General features: G+C 37.7%; 1 protein-coding gene across 2 annotated transcripts in view; it reads left to right on the forward strand.

Moving 5' to 3' along the window:
* Positions 1-24,683, forward strand: part of LOC124596581 (nuclear pore complex protein Nup85) — a 127,288-nt gene that overhangs the window by 39,808 nt on the left and 62,797 nt on the right. For both annotated transcript variants that reach the window (XM_047135770.1, XM_047135771.1), the window contains exons 4-7: positions 7,028-7,182; positions 16,976-17,235; positions 23,015-23,137; positions 23,247-23,462. In XM_047135770.1, coding sequence (XP_046991726.1) covers positions 7,028-7,182; positions 16,976-17,235; positions 23,015-23,137; positions 23,247-23,462 — 754 coding nt within the window. The remainder of the gene's footprint in view (positions 1-7,027; positions 7,183-16,975; positions 17,236-23,014; positions 23,138-23,246; positions 23,463-24,683) is intronic.

The raw sequence follows: 24,683 nt of genomic DNA on the forward strand, positions 1-24,683 counted from the left end.
GCCAGTGTTACTGTAGGACCTCACTGTAAAATCATTTGGGTGGCTAGCCCACTGCGCACTGTGGCTGTCCATTGTGGTCTGCCCAAGACTGCTGCCGTAACAGTTACGTAGTCAGAAAAATTACAATCTCCATACATAGAATTTGCTTGCAGCTATACCCACTATAAGAGTTTTCAAGGTTACGGAAGAGCCGTGGACTACTGAAAGGTCACAATGCGATAACTTATAATATAAACAAACCCTCGAATGGTTTGACAGCCATAAAGCAGTGCCAATAGCTAAGATCAGACTTCATTGTCATGAGATATAAGAGTGAGACAGGAGAGAGGAATGGGTGGACGAGGACGAGGGGGATGGTGGGGGAAAGAAAATACTTCCAGCAGTAAACGTTTGTATCTTAGATTATCATCAGCCATTTACATTCACTGCTCTTGCATTCGGGAGAATGATGGTTCAAACCTGCATCCAGTCATCCTGATAGAAGTTTTCCGTGATTTCCCTAAATAACTTTAGGCAAATGCCTGGATGGTTCCTATGAAAGGGCAGTGCTGACTTACTTCATCATCCTTACCTAATCCATTGGGACAGATGACCTCACTGTTTGATCCCCTTCCCCAAACCAACCAACCAACCAACCAACCAGCCAGCCAGCCTTTCACTGCTGTATAAAGGCTGCCTCCAGGCTTAACACTGGATTGTGTTCTTCAGCTACATGCATCTTTGACATTGCTGTGTGGTTTCTAATGTCATATGCTTACTTTTGATTAGGTGTAGACTGTTGTTTCTTAGCTCTCGGAATCCATCAAACAACTTTCTTGACCTGATCTTTCAAGTCTCAGTGTAATAAGTTGTTGCTGAACCGAGCTGTTGATGCCATTTTTGTGCGCAATAATGTCTCAAAAGGACCTGCTTTCTCTTGGTCTTTTTTCCCAATTGATTTCTGAATTGGGAAACATCTGCAATTAAACATTTCGTTTTTGTAGTAAGTAAGTGATCCCAAAATTTAGTCTTACAAAACAACATTTCGTATTTAGATTTCAGGTGCAAAGACTAAAGTTTTGTGGAAGTCCAAAATGCGAACATGCTATGTACGGTTGTACCTGCAAGAAACTCCATTCATTTAAATTCACCAGCAGCACTATAAAGTTTATCCTTGTGATTTATTGATAGCCAGGCCATATGCTGATATTACCAGAAATTGAAGAATTTTGAAGCTGAATGGTAGGTTAGTGAAATCGAGAGCAATTCATGGGTGAATAGTGACTTGTCCTTTCCTTTTTTGGTTAATATTTCTTTTTCTATGCTGATGATTACAAACTCTTTCAAGGGCATACTAGGGTCATTGAATAAATTTAATTCTGTCAGCAGATTTACACTTTTGTCTTGGATCAGCATTTTATCAATGGATTTAAATATTTTGTCTGCAGCTGTTATCACATTGTGTATTTGCTGATTTGTTTATTGCACTATATCGTTTTTTATTGCTAGAATTGTTCACTCGCACAACCAATCTCCATTTACGTAGTTCTCTCTATAAATGGATTCACTTTTTCAATGAACTGTTCTGTCTTCACTACAGTGCACAGCTCATCAGGTAACACAGTTTTGCTGAAGTGGAGATCATTGCAATATATGTCGTTTCAAAGATCTGTTCTAGAACATTTGAGAGGTTGCTAGAACATTCAAAAACATTAAGTAGCATTCAGGATTATTCATAGAAGCTCGAGAACAAACTCAAATTGTTTCACTTGAAAAATACATTGGTTTGAAAGAGAGAGATGGTGATCACTTCCCTCACACCATCTCAACTACAACAGCTACCACAATTGGTGGGTAGGTTTGGAGGTATCACCAGCTTCACCCAAGAACACTTTAATTTTTATGTGCATCTATATTGATTTCAAAGACCAACCCAGTCGTCATCTTGAAGTCAAATGCTACAAACACTGTTGTGTGTACTCACTTCCTGGACTCTAACCAGGCTGCAAATGTGTTTATGGCACTGCTGCATTATTTACAGCCATGTTAAACTTCCAGTGCCCACATGTGTTTTGATGTTCACTTATTTTTCAGTGCTGGCACCGAATAACAAATTTTGTGGATTTAGAACTTCAGAAGTTAGTCTGCATTATTGATGTCTGGTATTACTATAAAAGCAAGAAAACAAATAATGGAAAATCCAGATTGGAATGTAACAATATTATGAAAAGGATAGTTGCTAATCACCATATAGTGGAGATGCTGAGTCGCAGATAGGCACAACAAAAAGACTGTCACACACTTTTAGGCAACAAGACCTTTGTCAAAAATACACACACACACACACACACACACACACACACACACACACACAAAACTCAGCTTCAGCTGCCAGAGACTGTGTGTGTGTGTGTGTGTGTGTGTGTGTGTGTGTGTGTGTGTGTGTGTGTCCTTGTTGTCCTAAGGCTTATTGTGTGGCAGTCTTTTTGTTGTTCCAATCTGCGACTCAGTGTCTCCGCTATATTGTGAGTAGCAACTATCCCTTGCATAAACCGTTACAGAGCAAGTGAACATTGATTCTGTGAGGAATATTATTAGAGCAGACCTAACTATAACATTTATAGATAGGTAGAAAATCTTTGTCATTAGGTCACCTGTAATGCAAATAACTGTGCACAAACCATAAGCTGGTATTCGCCTATTTTGATCATTTGTTGCGACATTCCGTAAGAGCAGCAGCATACATTTATGCAGGTTGGCAGATGTTTACAAAAAGCAGATGGACACTTCTAGGAAAATAGGTGAAATACAGTAGTGAATTATGAAAGATATTATTTTATCAGTGCGGATCTGAAACTAATGGTTGTCTACTGTTTGCTGTGTACTAAGTCTGTTTAGTAAGGCAAAAAATAATGGCAGCTGTGGGAAGAAGATTAGCTCCTCATTCTTCAGGATACTGAAGATTTGACTATATTTATTCTGGATACAAAATGCACAGTGACTACTGAATCATATGTGATGTGTTGCTCACTTTGTAGTATTGGGCCTTAATACTTCCAAAGTGCCGGCCAGTGTGGCCAAGCAGTTCTAGGCGCTTCAGTCTGGAACCACGCGACCGCTACAGTCGCAGGTTCGAATCCTGTCTCGGGCATGGATGTGTGTGATGTCCTTAGGTTAGTTAGGTTTAATTAGTTTTAAGTTCTAGGGGACTGATGACCTCAGATGGTAAGTCCCATAGTGCTCAGAGCCATTTTGAAGCTTCCAAAATGGCAACAATCAACTCCACTTATACCATAACAACTGACACCATTCATAACAGTATACGTGATATGGAGTGGGGGGGATGTGGATGTGGAGAAGCATACCAGGAGGGGGAGAGAAGTGGAGAGGCATGGAAACGTGCTTTATCCTCTGAGCTTCTTTCGTCTTGTTGCACAGCCACTGAGTCACCTGTCATTCTTGTTCCTGTTTTGCACTACTCCACTATAGCAGGGGCAGTCAAGAATTTGGCTCACAAGCCATGCCCAGGCATGGAAGACTTAGCGTTCAGCCTGCCTGCACACTTCTTGCACTGTCATGGCTATCTGAGCATGAAGAGGGGGAAACTGGAAAGATGTCACATTTAAATGGCAATGCAGCTGCACTGGATAAGACAAGGATTTATATTTCAATGTTTCTCAACATAGATCACAAAAAAGGTAATAAAAAATTCAGGTAATTTAATTACTTGTGGCATGGGGAAAATATTACTTAATTTTTATGTGGTACAAACTATTAGCATATGGGCAGATGTGAACAACTTCACAGATTTTTGCAATCAGGTTGCCATATAGTTGTGACTTACTTAGTTTCATAATCAAATAAAGGTTTTACACACACTAATGTTGTTTGAAATATTGTAGCACTTTTGTAACCTCACTATGAACATGTGGAAACTTGATGCAAGGAAAACACTGTAGATGTCCTGGATAATTTTAATGTATTTAAAATGGGAATTACATTGCAGATCAACCAGTTACATCTGCACATGCACAGGAGAACTCTCGACTGAAGTGGCAAACAAGCTTGAAAACAGATGTAAGATTGACAGTGTGCTCAAAACTTTTAGGAAACTAGCCTCCTAATACTTTATAGGCCACGATGAATTCTTCAAACCTCTAATTTTCTTTAACACCAGTTAGTTTGGGAACTGTACTGTGTCAGAATGGTCTCATCTGTAACATGATTTTCTTTTTACAGCTGTTCCCCACAAATCATAAAAAGCAGTTTTTCACTTTGAATTGTCTTACTGTGGGCAGTTTGCAGTCAAGTCCACTTAAAATGAGAGGCCTGCAGTCCATTCCAGGTGTTGTGATTTTTGTTTCTGCATTACTTTTTCCATCATATATTCAGCAATAAGAGGGTTTTAGTTGAAAAATCATCCTGGGTCCCATAAAATTTCACACACATTTTTCCATGCCTGCATATTTAGCATAAAGCTCTTCTTTATGCACAGAACAGTGAATCCCATCCAGCAATCATTTAATTTTTGCTCACTCACTGTCAACTAAATTTTTAAGTTCCTTCTGCATGGTGTTGTAATGTTGTTCTGTAGCAAATTTGTAATACCCATCAATATTTTTCTGCGTATGTATTATATCAACAAAAATAATCAGTTTTTGAAAATGTAATTGGATAGTTAAAAAACTCTACTCATCAAGCAGTGGCAGGTATTTGAATTTGTAAGCTTTCAGAGCCAGTGGAGCCTTCTTCTGACAGTGGGTTGAAGTAGAAGGAAGAGGGGTGAACGAAAGGGACTGGTGAGGTTTAGGAAATGGGGAGAGGTCGAAAACGTCACCCAGGCCTAGGTCAGGGGAGACTTAATGGACGGATGAGGAGGAGTATTTCCCACTGTTGTTACACTTGATTATATTGTTGTGTATACAGATGCTTGATGATGTTGTAATGTAACAATGAAACGGATAGTTTAAGGGAGAGTTCAAAATTTATGGCTGAAGTGGACTTCTGTTTACTTTGAATGTTTTTATGGTTCTGATGACAATCCCAGTGACTGTGACAGCTTTAGGCCCATAAAGAAGCATAAGGCAGCCATGTGTTAAAGTGATTCTGACAATAACAATGAAGGTGATTGTGTTCTTATGAGTGATTAGTTTTGTCAAAATGTTAATAGCCAGTGCCCAAGTGATACCTGGGCACTGTCTCAAATGTATTAAGTGTGGTAGTACTAATAAAGTGCACCTAAGAGTTTGGTTTGTTCCCCACATAACATTCTCAAGGACTGTAAGACATTACACATCATCAATTTATAGTTTACTAATTTATTTATAAATATGCTTTTTGTCAAATTGGGTGCTATAATAGAAGGTTTGGCTGGCAGTTCCGGTAAAGTGACAGCAATAAATCTCCCCCCAATTGATCAGGGTTAGCTCAAAACGGGGAAATTACAGTTTCACAAAATCAAAAATGGCAACTGCCACACTATTCAGGGAGATTTTTGGATGAAAAATGACTGTTTATCAAGAACATAGTAGATGGAAAACTTTATTCTTTTGTTAAAATATTCTTAGTAAATTATGAGTCCACTTTTCTGTTTTAATATTATGGATAATTTCCTTGGAAGCTAAAAGAAAGGATGGACCAGCATGTGATATTAGAATATCGTGTACAGCAGAAAATTAAACTATTTTGCTGTCAGTAACATTTCAACAACCAGGGAGTTCAGTTTGCGTGAAGAGTATATGCTACAGAGAAAGCAATATATGATCATACAAAGTCCGTTCTGGTAAACATCAACAAGAAACATTAAGATACAGCATATTGTGTGACATTGGTGTGGCTTGAGATGTCGAATCATAAAATTTTACTTGGAGAACTAAAATTTTGTGGCCTTACAGACATATCCATGGTATGGATTGATTCAGAACTCAATAACAAATTAGAAGGTAGCATTAATAAATGGTACCAAAGGAATAAAACTTAGTTCTGAGTGAGGAAAGTTAAATATTGTGCCTAGCAAGGTTCAGTACATGACTGTCTCCTGTTCTTAACCTACGCAAATGATTAACTAGTGGCACTGGAGAACTCCTCAAAAACTGTGATGTTTGCTGCTGACCAAAGTACACTGGAGAAGGGTCCAAACACATCAACAGCTGGCACAGCCAAGAGGATGCTGATACACCCTGTACATGACAACAGCATAACTATTTCTTACAAAAACTCATAAGCAACTTGAGACAAATAAAATGGCTTTACAGGTGCCAGAAGTAGGAATCAACGTACACTCACTAAATTAAACTGTACTGATATTCCTAGACATGGTCTGAGGTGCCACCAGTGGGCAGATACATTAACCTGGCCACTTCTACAAGCTTTGCACTTACGATTACCATTTGCAGATTGACACAGAGATTTCTAAATTACTTTCATTTGGTACTATCCTATCACATAATCTGCTGTGGCAATACAACTATGATCAAAAAAGTATTTATATTACAAACATATACCATAGTAATATTATATGAAGTTGCTAGCTGGAGATCTATAATTATCAGAATATTCTACCAGTCCTTGGACTTGGGATTGTTACTCACAGGCTTCCTAATCATGATTGTGGTTAATAGTAAGAATGAAATTAGGATGAACTGTGTAGTTTATGACAACAGTACTACAGGTAAAAGTAATGTTCTTTTGAACTTTTGTCCCTGTCTAATGTTCAGAATGTAGTTTTATATTAGGGTGAAAATGTCTTTAATGGGCTGATGCCAGATGCCAGGTGCAAATAGGAAATCAGAATTGCCAGTTGTTTAAAACCAAGGTAAAAGAGTGCTTTTTAAGCAACTTATTGTATAATTTTCATAATATTTGTGCTTTGGGATGTGAATTCCTGTTAACACTAATGTTGTTATTAAACTAGTTTCGGCTCTTTCCAGTATATTGACAGCTGATAGTTTGAGATGAAATTGCTGAAGTTACATAAAAAAGTAACTACTTTTCTTTACATATAATATGTGACTGCATTAATCCTGATGAAATGTACTTTAATTTACAGATCTATTATCCGAGCATGTCTTGAGGATCTCCAAACTGAAGCATCCATTGTTACTGATGAAGAAAAGGATGTCTGCCTGCATTTGGTTACTATTTTCTACAACATTGAATTTTTGTGGCATTTAAGTGAGATTTTGTTCGTAGATATTATACCAGGTACAAAATTCATTCACAGAATTTTTACAGTTATCAGTTTGTGGCTTTGTACTTATTTTTTAACCATATTTTATCATGAGATTTCATTTAAATTACAAACAAGTTATGCTGACTATTTCTTTGTTTGATAGTTATAGTTCTAATCTTTGTGAATTTATAACAATGTCTTGACAACAATTGTCAACCACTATTGTTTTCAGCCTACACATCTCATAAGTTACATGTTTTTATTTGGGGGGGGGGGGGAGGGGGGGGGGGAAGTGAGGATAAACATCAATTTTAAAAGCCTCAATGAAAAGTCATGTATATCTTTTAGGCATATTACTTGTACACCATGAAACATGTGATTCTAAACACAGAAGTAGCAAGCACAGTGAACACAGTTTCTGCAGCACATAGAACAATGTGTAGAGGGGAAGGAAATAAATGAAAAGCGTAACCTGCAGAAAGTAACGTATCATATTCTATATTTTTGTTGGATGAACATGAATGTTTCCATTAAAGATACGGAGTGAATTAATGTAAGATAAAGGCACAGTTTTTCATTTCTGAATATTTAAAACAATTTTCACTCTTTGCACTACTCTAAAATGTTATATAGATCTACATCGTCTGAAAAAGTCTGAATTTGCTGTTAATATAGTCTGCCAGATTGTTAATAAGCAACCTGAACAACAAAGATCCTAACACACTCCTTGGGGCACAGCTGAAGTTACTTTTTGTCTTTCAGTGACTCCAACCAAGGTAACATGCTGCATTCTTCCTACCAAGAAATCATTGCTGCATTCACAGATATCCTCTGGTATCTCATACAGTCATACTTCTGATAATAAGTGGAGGTGTGGCACTGAGTTAAATGCTTTTCAAAAGTCTCATCTCCTTGAGTGCATTATGTATGGCTTGCAAAATGTCACATGAGAAAAATGAATCTCAGATCCCATACGAAAGATAGGTTTGGAAGCCACCTTATTGATGTGGAGGTGGTAATCCTGTTAGAGATAGCTCATTATTTATGAAGTTACAGCATGCTGCAAGTGAAACATAGGTCGACAAATTGTTTCATAAAAGAAATAAATGGCTGTAACTCCATCATAAGCTGCATTAAGAAGAATCTTTTTTTATTTCTTAATGCTGGCTAGTTTCAGGTTCATGTCCTTTTTCAAACCATCCATATCACAAGAGTGATAATACTGGCAAAGACTGTGTACAAAAATTGCCCCTGCAGTGATGATCAGAATGACACTACGGCTGACTCAACAATGCTAACTAGACCACGCAGGACAGATAGTGAAGGTGCCTTCAAGATCTCTAGTGCAATCGAAATGTTTTTTCCTTCTCTGGATTGATCAAAATATGACTTCGGAGCTCAGACAACATATATCAATTGCACTAATGTGTCAGTCTCCAGTTAGTAGAACTTTTCCTTGTTGATTGTCTAAATTAGTTTAATTTCAAATATTTATCTGCAGGAAATAAAGCTGCAGTATTTCAAATTCTCTCTGATAAAATGGTTCATCTGGATGCAGTTCATTATGAAATAACGTCTATTAGATAATTACGCATTTTTGCATTTTGAGGCAGAAGTCACATTTATCGTAAAATGTAAGTTTTTTCTGGCTATATATAATAAGAAGAAATGGGAGGAATGCATGGATTAAAGAAAGGGACAATATGACATTGAAGGAAAGATACGATAAACTCCGCCAAGAAACGCAAAGAACCCTAAGACAAGAGAAAAGGGAATACTATAACAATATGATCAGAGAAGCAGAGTATGATTTCCTACATCACAGGACAAGGCAGATTTATGAAAATATAAAAAAATCCTTTGGTAAATTCAATAAAAGGGAACAGTTTATAAAGGATCAGCATGGGAAAATATTGACCAACAAAAGTTACATACAAAACAGATGGAAGACATACTTTTCACAACTTCTCAACTGCAATGACCCACTCTCTTACTTTAAATTTGAAGAACCTGATACAATTGATACAGCTGATACAGTTACTACCCCATCAGTAAACGAAATACAGCAACCAATACAGAAATTAAAGAATAACAAGGCTTGTGGCGAGGACAAGATATACGCTGAGTTATTAAAGAATGGAGGCCCACAACTGGAATTAGAAATACAGGCATTAATAGAAACAATTTGGGAGACGGAAACCATTCCTGCAGATTGGAAAACTGCAATTGTGTGCCCCACATTTAAGAAGAATGATCCACTAGTTTGTGATAACTACAGAGGAATTACCTTACTGGATGTCACCTACATAATCTTATCAAGCTGCCTATTAAACAGACTGATACCAATAACAGAAGAACTGAATGGGGACTACCAATGCGGTTTCCACAAAAACAGAACCACATCCCACATTAGACCACTTATTCACCCTAAGACAAGTAACTGAGAAGGCATGAGAATTCAATGTAGATGTCCACATATTATTCGTAGATTTTAAAAAGGCCTATGATAGCATACACCGACAGACACTCCTAAATATAATGAAGGAATTTAAAATATCATCAAAATTAATCAGATTAGTTAAAATGTGTATCGATGAAACTTTGTTATATAAAGACACCGGTAGGAGAAACTGAAGATTTTAAGGTGTACACTGGACTGAGACAAGGGGATGCCATTTCACCTATTTTATTTAACCTTGTCCTAGAGAAGATTGATAGAGAATTTTCTAAAACCAGTCCACAAGGGATCCAGCTAAAAGATGTGAACATTACAAGACTTGCCTATGCAGATGGTGTAGCACTAATAAGTAGTTCCAAAAGAGAATTAATCAGAATGATGCAAAATTACTACAAAATTGCTGAGAAAACAGGATTACATGTTAATGAAGAAAAGACTGAATACCTGCCCATAAGTAAGAAAACCAGAAAAGATGCACCTCTGACTGTAGATCGATTTAATTTCAAGACTGTTGACCACTTCAAGTACCTAGGAAGTATTTTTAGTAATAACAACAGAACAGATATAGACATAGATGCCCGTTTATCAACAGCAAACAAGACACTTTTTAGTTTCATCAAAATTCTAAGAAAAAGATCACTTAGCAGTAACTTCAAAAGCTGCTTATATCAATCGACCATTATACCTGTGATGTTATATGGATGTGAAACATTAATATTTAGAAAGAAAGATGAAGAAAAACTGTTAATATTCGAAAGAAAAGTACTAAGGAAAATTTTTCGGCCTGTATATGACAAAAATAACATGGAATGGAGAATAAGAAGAAATGAAGAATTAAGCGGGCTGTACAAACACCGTAACATCGCCGAAGTGCTCAAGAGGAGAAGGTTGAATTGGGCAGGCCATATAGCAAGAATGACAGAGAATAGACCACCTAGAATGGCATTCAGCAGAACAATAGAAGGAACGAGAAGAAGAGGGAGACCCAGAATCAGATGGCTGGATAACATTCAGGAGGACACAATGAGGATGAACAGCAGCAGCAACTGGACAAACAGCACATTGGACAGGCAGAAGTGGAAGAGGCTCGTAGAGCAGGCGTATGGTCGATAAGGCCCTTGCCACATGTAAAGTTAAAATAAAGTATATATAATACATACTATATTAACTGAAAATTATAAATGCCAATTTACTACAATATATGTTGTGTAAAACACTAATAACTTCCAAAATGTGTAAAAAAAAAAGTTCGTTCATGTAGAGACATATCAAAAAATTCTGGAATACATCTTTTCTTGAGCAACTAAACAATGAAATCAGTGTGCATGCGTGCGTGTGCACGTGTATTTTGCAATGATACAAAAGTTTCATAAAAGTGCAAATTAAGCGATAGTCAGTGAAACAATATTCAACTATTATCTTCCTGATAGCGATCACTTCCTGTCAGCTACGTTATCTGATGGCTGCTGCCTAAAATATGGCCTTTGATTCATATGTACTCCCAAATAAAATGCAACAGATCTGTGCACTTCCTGTTTTTGGGACAACTGTGAGGGCTGTGATAAAAACCAAAGTTTTCAGCTGCCTCCACACAATCAATCTGCCCGGCAGTCATCCATTACAAACAACATTATGAACTCTCCTAGCACCATGGTGCACATAGAATGCATTGGAGTGGAACCTAAATGAATGTTTTCTTCACCAAGGAATGCAGGATTTGTCTGACATCTGATGATTGCCATAAGCATGCAGAGGTGGACAGGTACTAGTTCATATCGCAGGCATGCATTTCTGTGGATTCAGCTGCAGGTTGGGTGAGTTACGATTTGTGCCAGTATCCTGAATGGATGTCGGTCATCTCTGTGCCGTCATGGAGAATTAGAGGGTTATGCAGTAACGGGAAAGAATTTTCCATTTTAATTTACTATACTACAGTGAGTATTTTAGTGACGGGTTTGCCTTTCAAGATGATGATATGCGTGCACATTGGGCCCAAATTTTGAACACTTTCCATCTGGTGGCAGGAGGAATGTCCTGCAGCATCTTCTGACAGGTAACTGATTGTGCTTGCTTTGGGCTTAGTTGAAATTTGGCAGTACGCCATAGCAAGAACCTTCTTCACACTTTGCATCATTTCAGGAGGGCCCCTGTCAAGATGGGATTGAACAGGGGTGTCTTTAACTCACGGACAGCACACCTTCGAGAATCCGAGATTCATAGCAATGTAAAGATGTTCGCCATTGAGCATAATGCCTTTTTTTTCCACGCTAAAGCTGTTTTTGTAGTTTCATATGGTAATGGAAAGCCCTGGTTGAATGTAAATCATTTAAAGAGTAAAGGTAAACAACTCACAAAATATAGAGGCTATTTAGTGAGCTGTTATATTTACTCCTTTAATTATTTCTCTACCTTCAAAAGACTCATTCTTTTGTTCCCAGTTGCCCATGAATCTAAGGTCACACACATTCACAGGTATGTAGAGGTTGCAAAAAATATTTTTGAGCCATTTATATCATTGTCATTAATGTGAGAGGCAGTGGACAAATAGTACTGAGGTATGATTGAATAGGTGCCACATCATTAAAGGCCTCATAGAACCAAAAGATGGTAGATAGCAGCAACACATTGTGTTTAAACTAACAGTTTGATGGTGTAATGTCTGCAACTGTCAGTTACTATAGAATAGTATTACTTTCAGTCCCAGACACATCATTTTACAGCTGTTAGTAGTTTCTATATTAAAATTTCATCAGATACCAAGTACTATTGTTTCTTTACCTATTATGACTAATGGACATGCAACCACAAAATTTAATTTCTTTGTCTTCATTCATCTCTGAATGGTAATCTGTACTGCCTCTTTGCCCAATAAAATTAAGCTACCCTTTTGCACAAACCTATCTTTGTCTTTGATGCACAGCATTACAAAGATGAGTCAAATATAAATGGGAATTTTGCTCCTGAGTATCAACAGTTGGTAGGACCAGACCCACACTTCTAGTGTTAGGCATGGGGAGAGTCGGTCGTTACATACTTCCAACAGCTTCATCAGTAACACCAACAATGTTGAAGAAATGGGTGCACATCTCCACTGTGCAATGCATAATTTAAAATTTCTTGCTTGTGAAGCAGTTCAAGCAATGGAAATTTCACAGAGATAGACTGCACAGTTTGGTGATCATTGTGTTTATCTGACACAAAAGTTCAAGGAAGGACAAGATCATCAGTAACATGATCAGCATCCTTAGACTAGCATTACATATGAAAACATTTGTGCGGTTCGAGGCATTCTTGAAGGTAATCTTTGGGGGAGAGTATCAGAAATTGCGGAACAGGCCAGAATAAGTGATAGGAGCTGTCAAGTGATCACCACAAATGACCTACAGTTCTGTAAATTGAGTTGCAGATGGGTCCCTTGCCATTTGACTGAAAATCTGAAGCATTAGAAGGTCTGTCAGAATCTTACACCAAGCATTTTTGAGTCAGATTGTCACCTGTGATGAAACGTCGTTCCACCACTGCACTCCCAAATCCAAACAAGCCAGGAGAGGAGGGAGCTCCAGTGTAAGCAAAGACTCAACTGTCAGCAGGCAAGCTTCATTCAACTCCCCCCCCCTTTTCCCTCCCACCTCTGAGCAACAAGGCATTTTGTTCATTGATTTTTTGCATGAGTAACATACAGTCAGTGCTGCATACTACTGCAAACTATTGAAGATGAGGGTTTACAAATCATCCCAAAAGACGAGACCAGCCAATTTGACGGGTCATTTTCCTTCATGACAATACCAGGTCTAATTCTGCTGCTCTAACGATTTCCAAACTACAGGAAATGCAGTGGACTGATCTTTATCGCCCTCCTTAGAGCCCAGATCTGTCGCCCTTTGATTTTCAATTGTTTGGACTGCTTAAAGAAGCCCTAAGAGGGCATCAATTGGAAGATGATGAGGGCATGGAGAAGTTTGTGCTCAGTTGGCACCTGATGTAACCAGCTTCATTCTACGATGCTGCAGTACAAAACCTTCCTTCTCACTGTGAAAAATGTACTTCTAAAGTGGGAAACTGTGTTGCAAAATACATTGTAACTGTCTTTTGTTTCTCAATAAACAATTTTCTGTAAATGAAATCCCATTTGTATTTGATTCACTCTTGTATATTTCTCTTTCTGCAACATTTGAACACTTTATCGGTGATGATCATATCTGTTTCCTGATACACAAGACTTTTCTGTTCCTTCCATCCAAATGGTGGAATGGTATGCACCACACGAAACCAGTGTATTAAATAGTTGATCCAATATTTCATAAGTCTCTAGATTTCCTACAAGAACTCAACTCTCTTTCCTAGTATGCAGTTATTTTCCATCAGCACAGGCTCTTTGTTTTAACTTTTCTCTATCTGAATCTCAGTTTCTGAATAACATGTCAAAGGGTTGACTTATTTAGCTCATAGAAGTCTTCTATTTTATTTGTAAATTTTGTCAGTGTGCCTGCTGCTTTTAAAAAAGATTTTCTCCATAGAAGCTGTGATTTTATTTTACTTAAGACTCCTTTTGTGAACTCGTGTTAAAAACTTCTATTGCCCGCAAGAGCTCATTTGTGGTGGTGCAAACCTTAAAGGTTCTTGGCATTCTCCTGAAATTTGTCTCACCATAAATTCTCTGATGTGTGGATTTTCATCATTTCTCTTTACTGGCTGTGATATCGAACTCCATGTCCTATTCTTTTATAGCCTTAAAATAAGAATGCCCGCAAATCACAATGGACATCTCATAACCTCCAATTTTTCAGGTCTCTCAAAACTGCAAGGCAACAAACTGTCACAATTGTCTTACCTGAGCACATAAAAATTAATGGTAGCATGTTTCATACTTACCTGACAAGACGCTCTGACATAAACATAGTAGCAATTAGAGGCACATTGCAGCACAGGTGCCAAACAGCATGGCAGCCATATGCTAGTGGTGCTCAAGGGTGCAAAGGAAAAACAGTGCATGCATGATGTTAGTGCTCTATTAGAATTATGTACATAAAAACAGAATTGTGATAATCTGTACATCATCTTTCTTGTCACAGAATAATTATTCAGAAAGCAACTAAAATCAGCCAATAATGAGTGAAGGGTTATTTCTTTAAACTGTGTACAGGAAATAATTTATAGTACAGCCTCGACATCCATTGCTCTTCCAAGTTGACAGTTCTCAAACAGTTCCCAAAAATACACGGGTACATTGCGTCATTCCATCCAGAGTATAATACATACTAAATGAAAGAAATACTCTATTTTACCAGATCTTGGATCAGTCAACATTACAGTATAGTGCCAAATGTTTTCCAATGCTTTCCAAAAACCTTGGAAGATTGAATTTACCCATTTGCTTATGTTTACGATCTCAAAACACTGTGCTTAACTTTTACACAAAAATCCTCAGCCTCACAGAAGTTTCAGTCCTGCCCAAAAACCTCACCGTTGGCACTGCACGCAAATTTAAACATACGAGACTAGTAAAAGATCTACTCTCCTCCACACAATTCCTGCAATGTAAACCCTTCTTTGCCATCAATCCCTACAAGCAAAGCCAACATAATCCCAACATTGAACCCCGCCTCTTCCAGTTCATACACCATCCAGTCATGATCCTCCTCTCTCGCACCTAATCATCCCCTGTCGCCTTCCAAGAATTCCTTACCTACAGTTTGGCCTCACCATCCTTCCCAAAGTCCCTTCCCTAGACCTAGTCTGCAAACAGGTTTCTAGTGACATGTGACATATTCCCCCCCCCCCCCCCTCCCTCCGTCCAACCCACAACCCCCAAGAAACCGCCTTCATCACCCAGTACTATGCTGGACTGAAAAAATTGATCCATGTCCTTTGTCAAAGCTGTGATTGTCCACCACTATGCCTTAAATGAAAGAAATCACACCCAAGATCCTTCCCCCCCCCCCCTCCTCCTCCTAAAGTGATGATTCATGCCCACCCAACCTCTTAAACATCCTAGTCTATCCCTACGCCACTCCCAACCTCATCCCTTTGCCGTAGGGATCATATCCCTGTGGAAGACCCAAGTGCGAGACCTGCCCAGATTTGAGGCATGCCCAGTCACAGGCTTATCCTACCCCATCAGAGGCCAGGCCACGTGTGAAATCAGCCGTGTCATATACCAGCTCTGTTCAGTCATTGCACTGCCTTTTGTATTGATGTGACTACCAACCAGCTGCTCACCAGGGAGAATGGTCTCCTCCAGATTGTGGCCAAGAGCAAAGGTGACCATCCTGTGGCATAATGTGCAGGTGAACATAACACGCTGGATTTCAATAGCTGTTTCATAGTCCAGCCGATCTGGACCTTCCCCTCAACTACAAACTTTCTGAACTGCGCAGATGGAAGTTACCGTTACATCACATTCTCTTTGCCAATGCACCCATCAGTGTTTTCCCCTCCCTGCTCTTCTTCTTTTCCACTAACACCCCCTCCCCCCCCCCCACACACACACACACACACACACACACACACACACACACACACACACCTTTCTCAATAGCCTCCTGATGCTGTACTCGTCAGCCTTGTCCTGCCACTTTCTAGTCCCTACATGCTCCGTCAAACAACATTTTTCCTCCACCCATACCATGCTCTCCCACCACACTCAAGATTGCTGCTTTTGTTTAATGTAATGGTTGCAATATGGCCAGAGGTAGCGTTTTTGTGTGTGTGTGTGTGTGTGTTTGACAGAGAAGCCTTACTTTTCAAAAATGCCTCATAAAATTTAATTTTTTGGTTTTTCTGTATGTTGCATTTGATTTCCACACCAAGTTGATTGGGGTAGGATTGGGCAGTGTGTTTTGATCCATTCATAGTCTTATCATTGGAACTTCACAGTTTTTACTAAAAGAGTTTTTGCCAAGATCTGCCTAGGAAAGGTTTTTTTAGGTGTCACAAAGACAACACTTCCCAGATAAATGGCAGACTTTCGTAGGTAGGTATTTATGAAAAGGGTATTGATAACATTCTTATAATTTTTTTATCAAATACGCACAAAAAAGTTTTAAAAAGGGTGCTAATAGCATTTCTGTTGACCACTGTAAATAAATACACATGCCCCCTCCACTCTTAGTTTGTCAGTTTTAACACCATCCCTGTCACTATTTTTTTTATTGTTCTAACATCAGTAACCTAACAGTTAATAATAGTGACAGCAATGCAAAACTATCTACACTAACACAAGCATATAAGGTGTAAGTTTAGGCATGGGATATTTTATAAGGAATCTGTATTCAAAATGTGTAATTGTATTTTGTAAAGCATTCGTTAATATTAACATGTCTCTCTCTTGCTTTAAAAAAAAATTACGAATTTCCTTACCCTTGAAGGCGATGCTGTGCTGCCCCATCTGCTAGAATGGGTGCGTTTCCATTACTTTCACTATGAGCGGCAAGCTGCAGCGATGATCACTACCAGTGGTCGTAGCAGCCCAGCAGAAACACAGGCAAAATACTGGGAAACCTTGACGGGCCTCGTGCTGCAAGGTCGCACTGATGCGGCTCGTGCTGTGCTGAAGCTTCATTCAGCTGCCAATGGAGACGCCATTTGTGCAGCAGATGCATTATTCCAAACGATGCCAGTGTACTCAGTGAGTAATAGTGTCCACCATTTCCATTTAGAATTGAAAACTTGTCAGTCTTTTTGCCCTCTTGTATGATTATCTGTGCTATTTTCATGAAACTGCTGTGACCTTCCCACCTAATATGAATTCAGTTCCATAGTATGGGAGGTATTAATTATTTGCACATTTCCTAATGGCAATTTATGGAATTTACAAACTCAAGGGAAAACTGTTAAAAATAGTATTTGATATAGGATTCTCAAATAGACAATAAATGCAGTGAATCTTTTAATGTACTGTGGTTATGATAAATTAAGGAAAACCACAGACTGTGAAAACTCAGGGAAGTATAAATCAGTTAATGTGAAAGTTAGGTGTGCACTGTTTTGAAACTTCATGGCAGATGTAGACTGTGTACTTGACCAGGACTCGAAACTCATAACTTGGCCTTTTCCTGGTCCTGTTACATATGTAGGAGAGCTTCTGTAAATGTTTGAAAGTAGAAGAGAGACATTGGCATAAGCAGAGCTGTGAAGGAAAGCCAAAAGTCATACCTGGATATCCCGCAAAGGCAAAATTCTTGTTTCTGGTCCCAGTCCAGCACATGCTTTTAATTTACCATGAAATTTATATATTGTTGTTCCCTGTGCATAATCATCTTCATATTTGAGAGCAGAATGTAAATTGATGTTCATGGAGTGGCGGAAGACACTTCCTACACACTCTGTGAGAATAACCGGCAGATAGGAAGAAGCTCGAAGACAGAAGTGTCAGTTAGATATTAATCCTTCTTTTATTCCTATGCTGTGGTGAAAATTTCTAACAGTAGCTTCAGCATCCAAAATTTTTAACCAGAGCAGCAGTGATCAGTGTGTTCATAGGATAACTTCAGGTATGACATGAGGAAGCATAGGGGGCATGTGACCATTGTGTAAACCTGAATCTTTTTCCACTGCTTCAATAATTCTTCACTTCCCTGTTCAGAGTTGATTTATTGGCGTATTTTGGGCTCTGACCGTCACAAGAAATATCAAAAATAAGAAAGTCTTCACTTTGAGTACTCTGTATGAAGACTTTATTACTTTATTCTTACTCTGTATGGAGACAATTATTTTTGATATTTCTGCTGATGGGCAGAGCCCAAAATGGGTCAAAAATCACTTTTAAACAACAAAGAGAAAAATTATTTTAGTAAGCTGTTCAGCAATGGAAAAAGATTGGTTTTCATAGCATAGAACCACTACCCCCTAACAACAAAGGTGTTAGCTTGCAGCACATCTAGAAGGTATGTATGGTTCATCATGCATAGCAGAGTGGGATGTTTGTACTAAAATAGACAAAGTAATGTGTTAACATGGGCAGTTCTTCAAAATCACTTCAGAGCTCTGTTTTACTACAATATTAATACACATATACATGTTCATACAGTAACAGCATTATTCTATTTAATGATATTGGTCCAGTATAGAAATGCTTTAGGTTATTTTCCTGTGTTAAAAATATGTCTCAGATTGTTGTTATTCTGATTGATTGTACCATTTAAATGGCATATCTGGTCAATATTTTCACAAAATGTGTAATTTTTATGTAGATAAAAATCATTACATATCAAGATTTGGTCACATGATCAAAAACATTCTGTTGTTCGCTGATGCTCTGGTGATGTCATAGCCTAGGAGTAAAGATGAAGCTACACATGTTACAGGAGTGTTGGTCAAAGTTACGATGTTTTTATGTAGTTTTTCTGCAAACAATTTCTCTGTTTAGTGATGGAAAATGCAACTACAATTTTTAAGTAACAATAGAAAGAAATTTTGTAATTGATTATAGTGGAAACCTAGTGCAAGTTGATGCATTAATGCTCCACTCATTTAGAATGGCGATATGTGCAACAACAGACATTCTTTTCCCTGCTCCCTGCAACATCCTTAAACTCGCTCAAAACTAATTCTTAGGTTTAAATGTAGATAAAAATTGAGCTGGCAGGCACACATTGAATAACTAGCAAACAAAATGAGCAGTTTTGCATTTGCAATGCAAATATTATCAACTACAACTGACATGAACAAGCAAAAAGTAGCATATACAAGCTACTTCGAATCCAATCTTAGGTATGGTATTGTTTTTTGGGGTAACTCGACAAACGTTGTGCGGATACTAAAAATACAGAGAGAAAATCATTTTAAATATGTGCACTGCAAATCGCAAAGAAACATGTCAATCATCAGTTACAAAACTTAAAATATTAACTCTGCCATACTTAGACATATATGAGATTATTATGTTTTTGTACACCAGACATGAATTATTTGAGGGAAACCATAATGTCCATTCACGTGATACTAGAAACAAAGAAAATTTTATGCTCCCCACCCATAGCCTCAGACTGTATTCCCAGGGACCTCAATACATGGGAATGAAAATTCGTAATAAATTAAAAGGGGACAAGTTGATGCAGATGAATTTAGTTTCACTTAAAAGAAAGCTATTTGAGGTACTGACACCGAAGTGTTATTACTCAGTGAATGAATTCATGCAGGACAAACTGGAAATTTGAGCTGGCTACATTGTGTTACATATTCCAAGAAATATCCTTATAGTGTTATTATTTATTATAGTGCTATTATTTATTAATGTAAAAATCATTGTAACTGTATTATAAATTTTTGACATGTTTCCTGTGCGCAAACCAAATGGATTACGAATGTACGCCATGAGATGAATAAAACACAATTCAATATTCTCTAAGGAATTGTAGAACATTTGTAAATGAGACTGTATATTGTAACTAGATTGTCAACTATGTCATGACCATGAGCTGTGACCAAAAGCACAATAAAATTATTCTTGGCGAACTTTAGTGCTGATTTCATTTCTGGAAGACACTTGGCAGAGACAGTGGACCAAAAAGGCACTCAGTGGTGCAGTGGATAGCACAGTTGGACTGAAAGTAAAGAGGTCATGTGTTCAGTCACTGAAAGGTCATATAGTTTTAAAAGTTTTACATGAAATACGAGAATAGCATTAGCAAGAACTGATTGTAGTAATTGTTCGATAGTGGGTTTTTTTTATATACATATATTCACATTAATCTTAGACTGAGAAATGGACAATGAAAAATACATTTATTTTGTTAACAAACAATTCACTTTTTTTGGGAAGCACTGCTAGTAGTGAAGGTACCACCATGCCACAGTACAACGAGGTGTAGCACGAAGAGGTTTTCTGCTTGGAGATATATAAAGCATGTATAACATGCAGGCAACGTAAATGTAAGTGCTGCGATGTTTGTGAGTATAAACTAAATTAGTTTCGAAAGCAGACTTAATTCATCTTTATGTAAGATGATGAAACTTCAAAAGTTTATGCATTAGGGATCCTAGCCGGACAGTAGGAAGATAAAAAGAACATTGTTTCTAATAAAGTAAAAAGTGTGTGGCCACATTCACTAGAAACATCTTTTTGAACGCAATGTGTGTGAACAGTTATTGCAAGTGCAAGCTCATTTAAACAGCAAGGAAAACACAGGAATATTCTGTTTCTGATCAGTGTGGTTAAGTTTTGCAATTGTGATTTGGTTTTAATATGAGAGGGCTCTCAAGTCATTTTACAAATAAATTAAAATATACTTTCGGATTGGATTCAAAACAGCGAGCTATGATCATCATCTTCTACAATTCAACAGTGTACAGCTCTAACAAATAAGCTACCAAGCACTTTTGATAGATTTGGCCAAAATGACAATTTTCACTGGGACTTTAATTATGTTGCACGATGCTGTCCTCCCTTGTATCAGTGGGAGAGCATATCTTGGAGGTAAATTAATCTCAACTTCACAGTGCAACACATTTTTAATTAAGTTCGTGAACTTGTGCAGTGCATCCACATTTTACGCATCTTCTCGTTCTCTGGAACTCTCAGAAATGACTTTTCAGGAGCTTTTGTAGGTGTATTTGTACAGTATGATAGTACACACATCATTTGTAACCCATTTTCCAAAACGTAAATTCCAAAACAAGACATCACTGTCAATGAGCTTTATGACAGCAGAAGCAGCGAACTAGCCAGTGAGGTCACAGGCACTGTGTAGCTCGAATGGAGCTCTTTAGCGGGCTCTCAGATTATTCGAATTTGATTACTGTTTTTATAAAAGAATACTGAAACTCAGGAGGAAAAAAGCATTTTTAGAAGTATAAAGTGACATAATTAATCTTTTAAGACAATTTCCAGACAACAGTCGAATGGTCTCTTGTATGTGATTTAAATCAGTCTCTTCCTCTAAATTCATAAGCGTCAGGGCAGTACTTTGACATGTGCCTCTGGCTGACACACACTGCCTTGTTAACCAGATACCTTAAAGAGCAAACTGACAGACAGATGAATAATGTGTGCAGGGTGGCAGTATTCCACATGGAAATGTGAATGGGTGGGCTTATATGGATGAAATTCAATATGCTTTATGTGCACATTTATGTTGATGCAAGTGGCACAAATTTCACCTTGTGCTCGACAGCACATAATTTGTGTCCTGGATTAATTTCTACAACAGCAGTCATTACACTGTGTAAAGTGATATGCTTTGTCCCACAGCCTGAATTCTGTAGAGCATGTGTTGGATGCTCTCAAAGCTACCTGTAGTCCTCTTCCCAAAACCATTACATTGCTGAGATCAGCTTTTCAAAAATAATGGTGTTACATGTTGTGTTGAGATCATACATTAGATTTTCATAATATTCAAAAAAAAATTTGTGATAAGAGTAGTTTAAACTCAATATTGTAGTTAATGCACCCTTGAAAACTTCCAGTTGCATAGGCACTAGTTAAGATTGTAAGAAGGTGAATATCAGTCACCATTATTGCACAATAGAACCTAGTTTCACTCGAAGTTTACTGGGAAGTGATGTTGAAATGTGTTTTTGTCCAAGACATTTGTCGACTATGAAGTTTCATTGTCTCGCCAAGTTTTACAGGAGTAAAATGTGAGAATCTTACACACAGAAAAGGTGACATATTTGGAAATATACAGCCAGATATGTGTGATGAGTAAGAATATAAATGTCATTGCTGCACATTTCACTCACAGCAATTTAATCTTTCACTTTTTAATCAGATTGAAGTCACAAAATGAAAAAAACTCACTCCTGAGAGAGAGAGAGAGAGAGAGAGAGAGAGAGAGAGAGAGAGAGAGAGAGAGAGAGAGAGGGGGGGGGGGGGGGGGGGATTCTTCTTCTGTGGAACATACTTCTATTACATTAGTCAGAAAGTCTCAGGATCTGTTATAAATGTGAAGGTGTACGTGAAAATATTTTAATAGAGCAGGACATGGGCCTTCTTCTTCTGCTTTGTAACTCCACATCCTAACCAGTACACTGTGGTGATCTCACACAAGTTTTCAACTGATGTTTAATTATGGCAAACTGTACCAAGAGTAACTTGTTTGTGAAAAATTGTCAGTGCACCATTGCCTTGAAATGGTGTACTATCATAACATGTAAGTTGTTATGCAAACAACAAAAATAAGATGAAATCCAGTATGGCATTTAAAAGTTCATTTCTCAACTGCTCTGGAGTTTTACAGAAGGCACGTCATTGTGGTTTCACTTTACAGTAAACTTCCAGTGGCACTAGCTTCTCCCTTATTTCATTCATAATAATGAGCACTGAAAAAATTAATGTAAGTTAAGGATATCCTTGTGCTCATATAAATTAGCCATAGATGAGAATAAATAAATGTAGAAAAGTTGGGAGCAAGGGGAAGGGAAGAGAGGAAACTGACTTGACAGAAATTTCTCCACTGTTGTTACAGGCTTATGGTGGACTATCTGTAACAGAATTTAATATGACATGGAAATTCTGGCAAAATGAACTGAAATCCAAAATTGAGTCAGGAATATTTGCTTCTAAACCAGAACTGGAACTTCTAATGCAGGTACAAAACTGTAGTATATTTGCCATATTGTATGTTTCAGACTTCATGAATTAGGCATGTGATGCAGTTAAGTAACTATTTCATGTAATTAATATATAACTTTTTGTAGGTGATGGCTGGGGAACCAGATGCATTTGCAAAAGTACGGTCGCAGTGTGGTACCTGGTATCAGTATATGGTTGCCTGGTTGCTGTATACAGAACCTACTGTAAAAACATTTGATCTTTCTTTCCATGCTTCAAAATGTATGACGGCATTTGGTCAGTCAGAACTCAGAGAAGTTGATCTGGTGCTTCTCGCTATTTTGGAATGTAATGTGAACCAAGTAGGTACATACAAGTGCCCTATGATGCTGTGCATTACATACAATTAATATATGCATTTGGTTGTTGTTTCTTTTCAACGCCTCTTTATTGTTGTTTATATTTCTAGTTTATATATTTTATGTTGCAGTCCAACATATCTATTGTCAACATTTAGTGGATGATTACTCTTGTTGTTGTTGTTTACTTGAAAACTTACAATATAATGAAAAGGATAGTTGCTGCTCACTGTATAGTGGAGATGCTGATTTGCAGATAGGCACAAGAGAGACACTCAGAACATGAGCTTTTGGCCAACAAGGCCTTCATTGACCTTTTCTGATTAAGGCCTTGTTGGTCGAAAGCTCACATTCTGACAGTCTTTTTGTTGTGCTGTCTGCAATTCAGCATCTCCGCTATGTAGTGAATAGTAGCCATTACATTCTATCCTGGATTTTCCAATGTCTGATTTTGCCTATTTCATATGTTAGATGAAATGAAAATAACATTCAGGTGGGCAGTCAATGTTTTCATCATTATGAGTCCTCTTTAATAGCCATATAGCTAACAAGAACATGTTGCTTAAACATTAGTTGAGAATAGTTTCTGGAAATCTTGATGTCACAGACCCAGTTGGTATATCAAATGGTTTATTAGATCTCAGTTCACTTAGGCCTCCCTGCTTGACTAGCTTGGATTTTGTTGAAATTTTCTGTGAGCCTTCACACGTCACCAACAAACATTGATAAAGCTTAAGATTTGTTAATGCCATACTGGCTGAAATATAGTCACTTGTTTGTACCCATGTGCAACTTTGTGCAGAGCAAGCATGGATTTCTGGTGACTTTGAGCTGCTATATCTCAGGCAATTTGATTATCCAACATGGGCTACAGTACTAAATAATTTGGACCAAAATTGGGCTTGAAAAAATGTAAACTTCAAATTTTTATGTCTCAGAGTAAATGCATGCTGAACATGAAACATATCTCAGTAGCTCAACTTTTTCGGTTCTCATGTGAATAATAATGAAAAGAATTTTTTATTTGGCTAGATAATTTTAGGCAAAATACATGAAAAAATAGAAACTCGAAAAAATTTCGAGGTTTAGTTCTTATATCTCATGTATTAAAGGTATGACGAACGTAAAACTTGGCATATAGTACGAGGGTGGTTTGAAAAGTTTTCGGAGCAGAAGAGAAAACAAGTACTTACATCACTGAACCTTTTTTTAATTTTTCAATGT

The sequence above is a fragment of the Schistocerca americana genome, chromosome 2 (assembly GCF_021461395.2).
Source record: "Schistocerca americana isolate TAMUIC-IGC-003095 chromosome 2, iqSchAmer2.1, whole genome shotgun sequence".
Taxonomy (NCBI): Eukaryota; Metazoa; Arthropoda; class Insecta; order Orthoptera; family Acrididae; genus Schistocerca; species Schistocerca americana.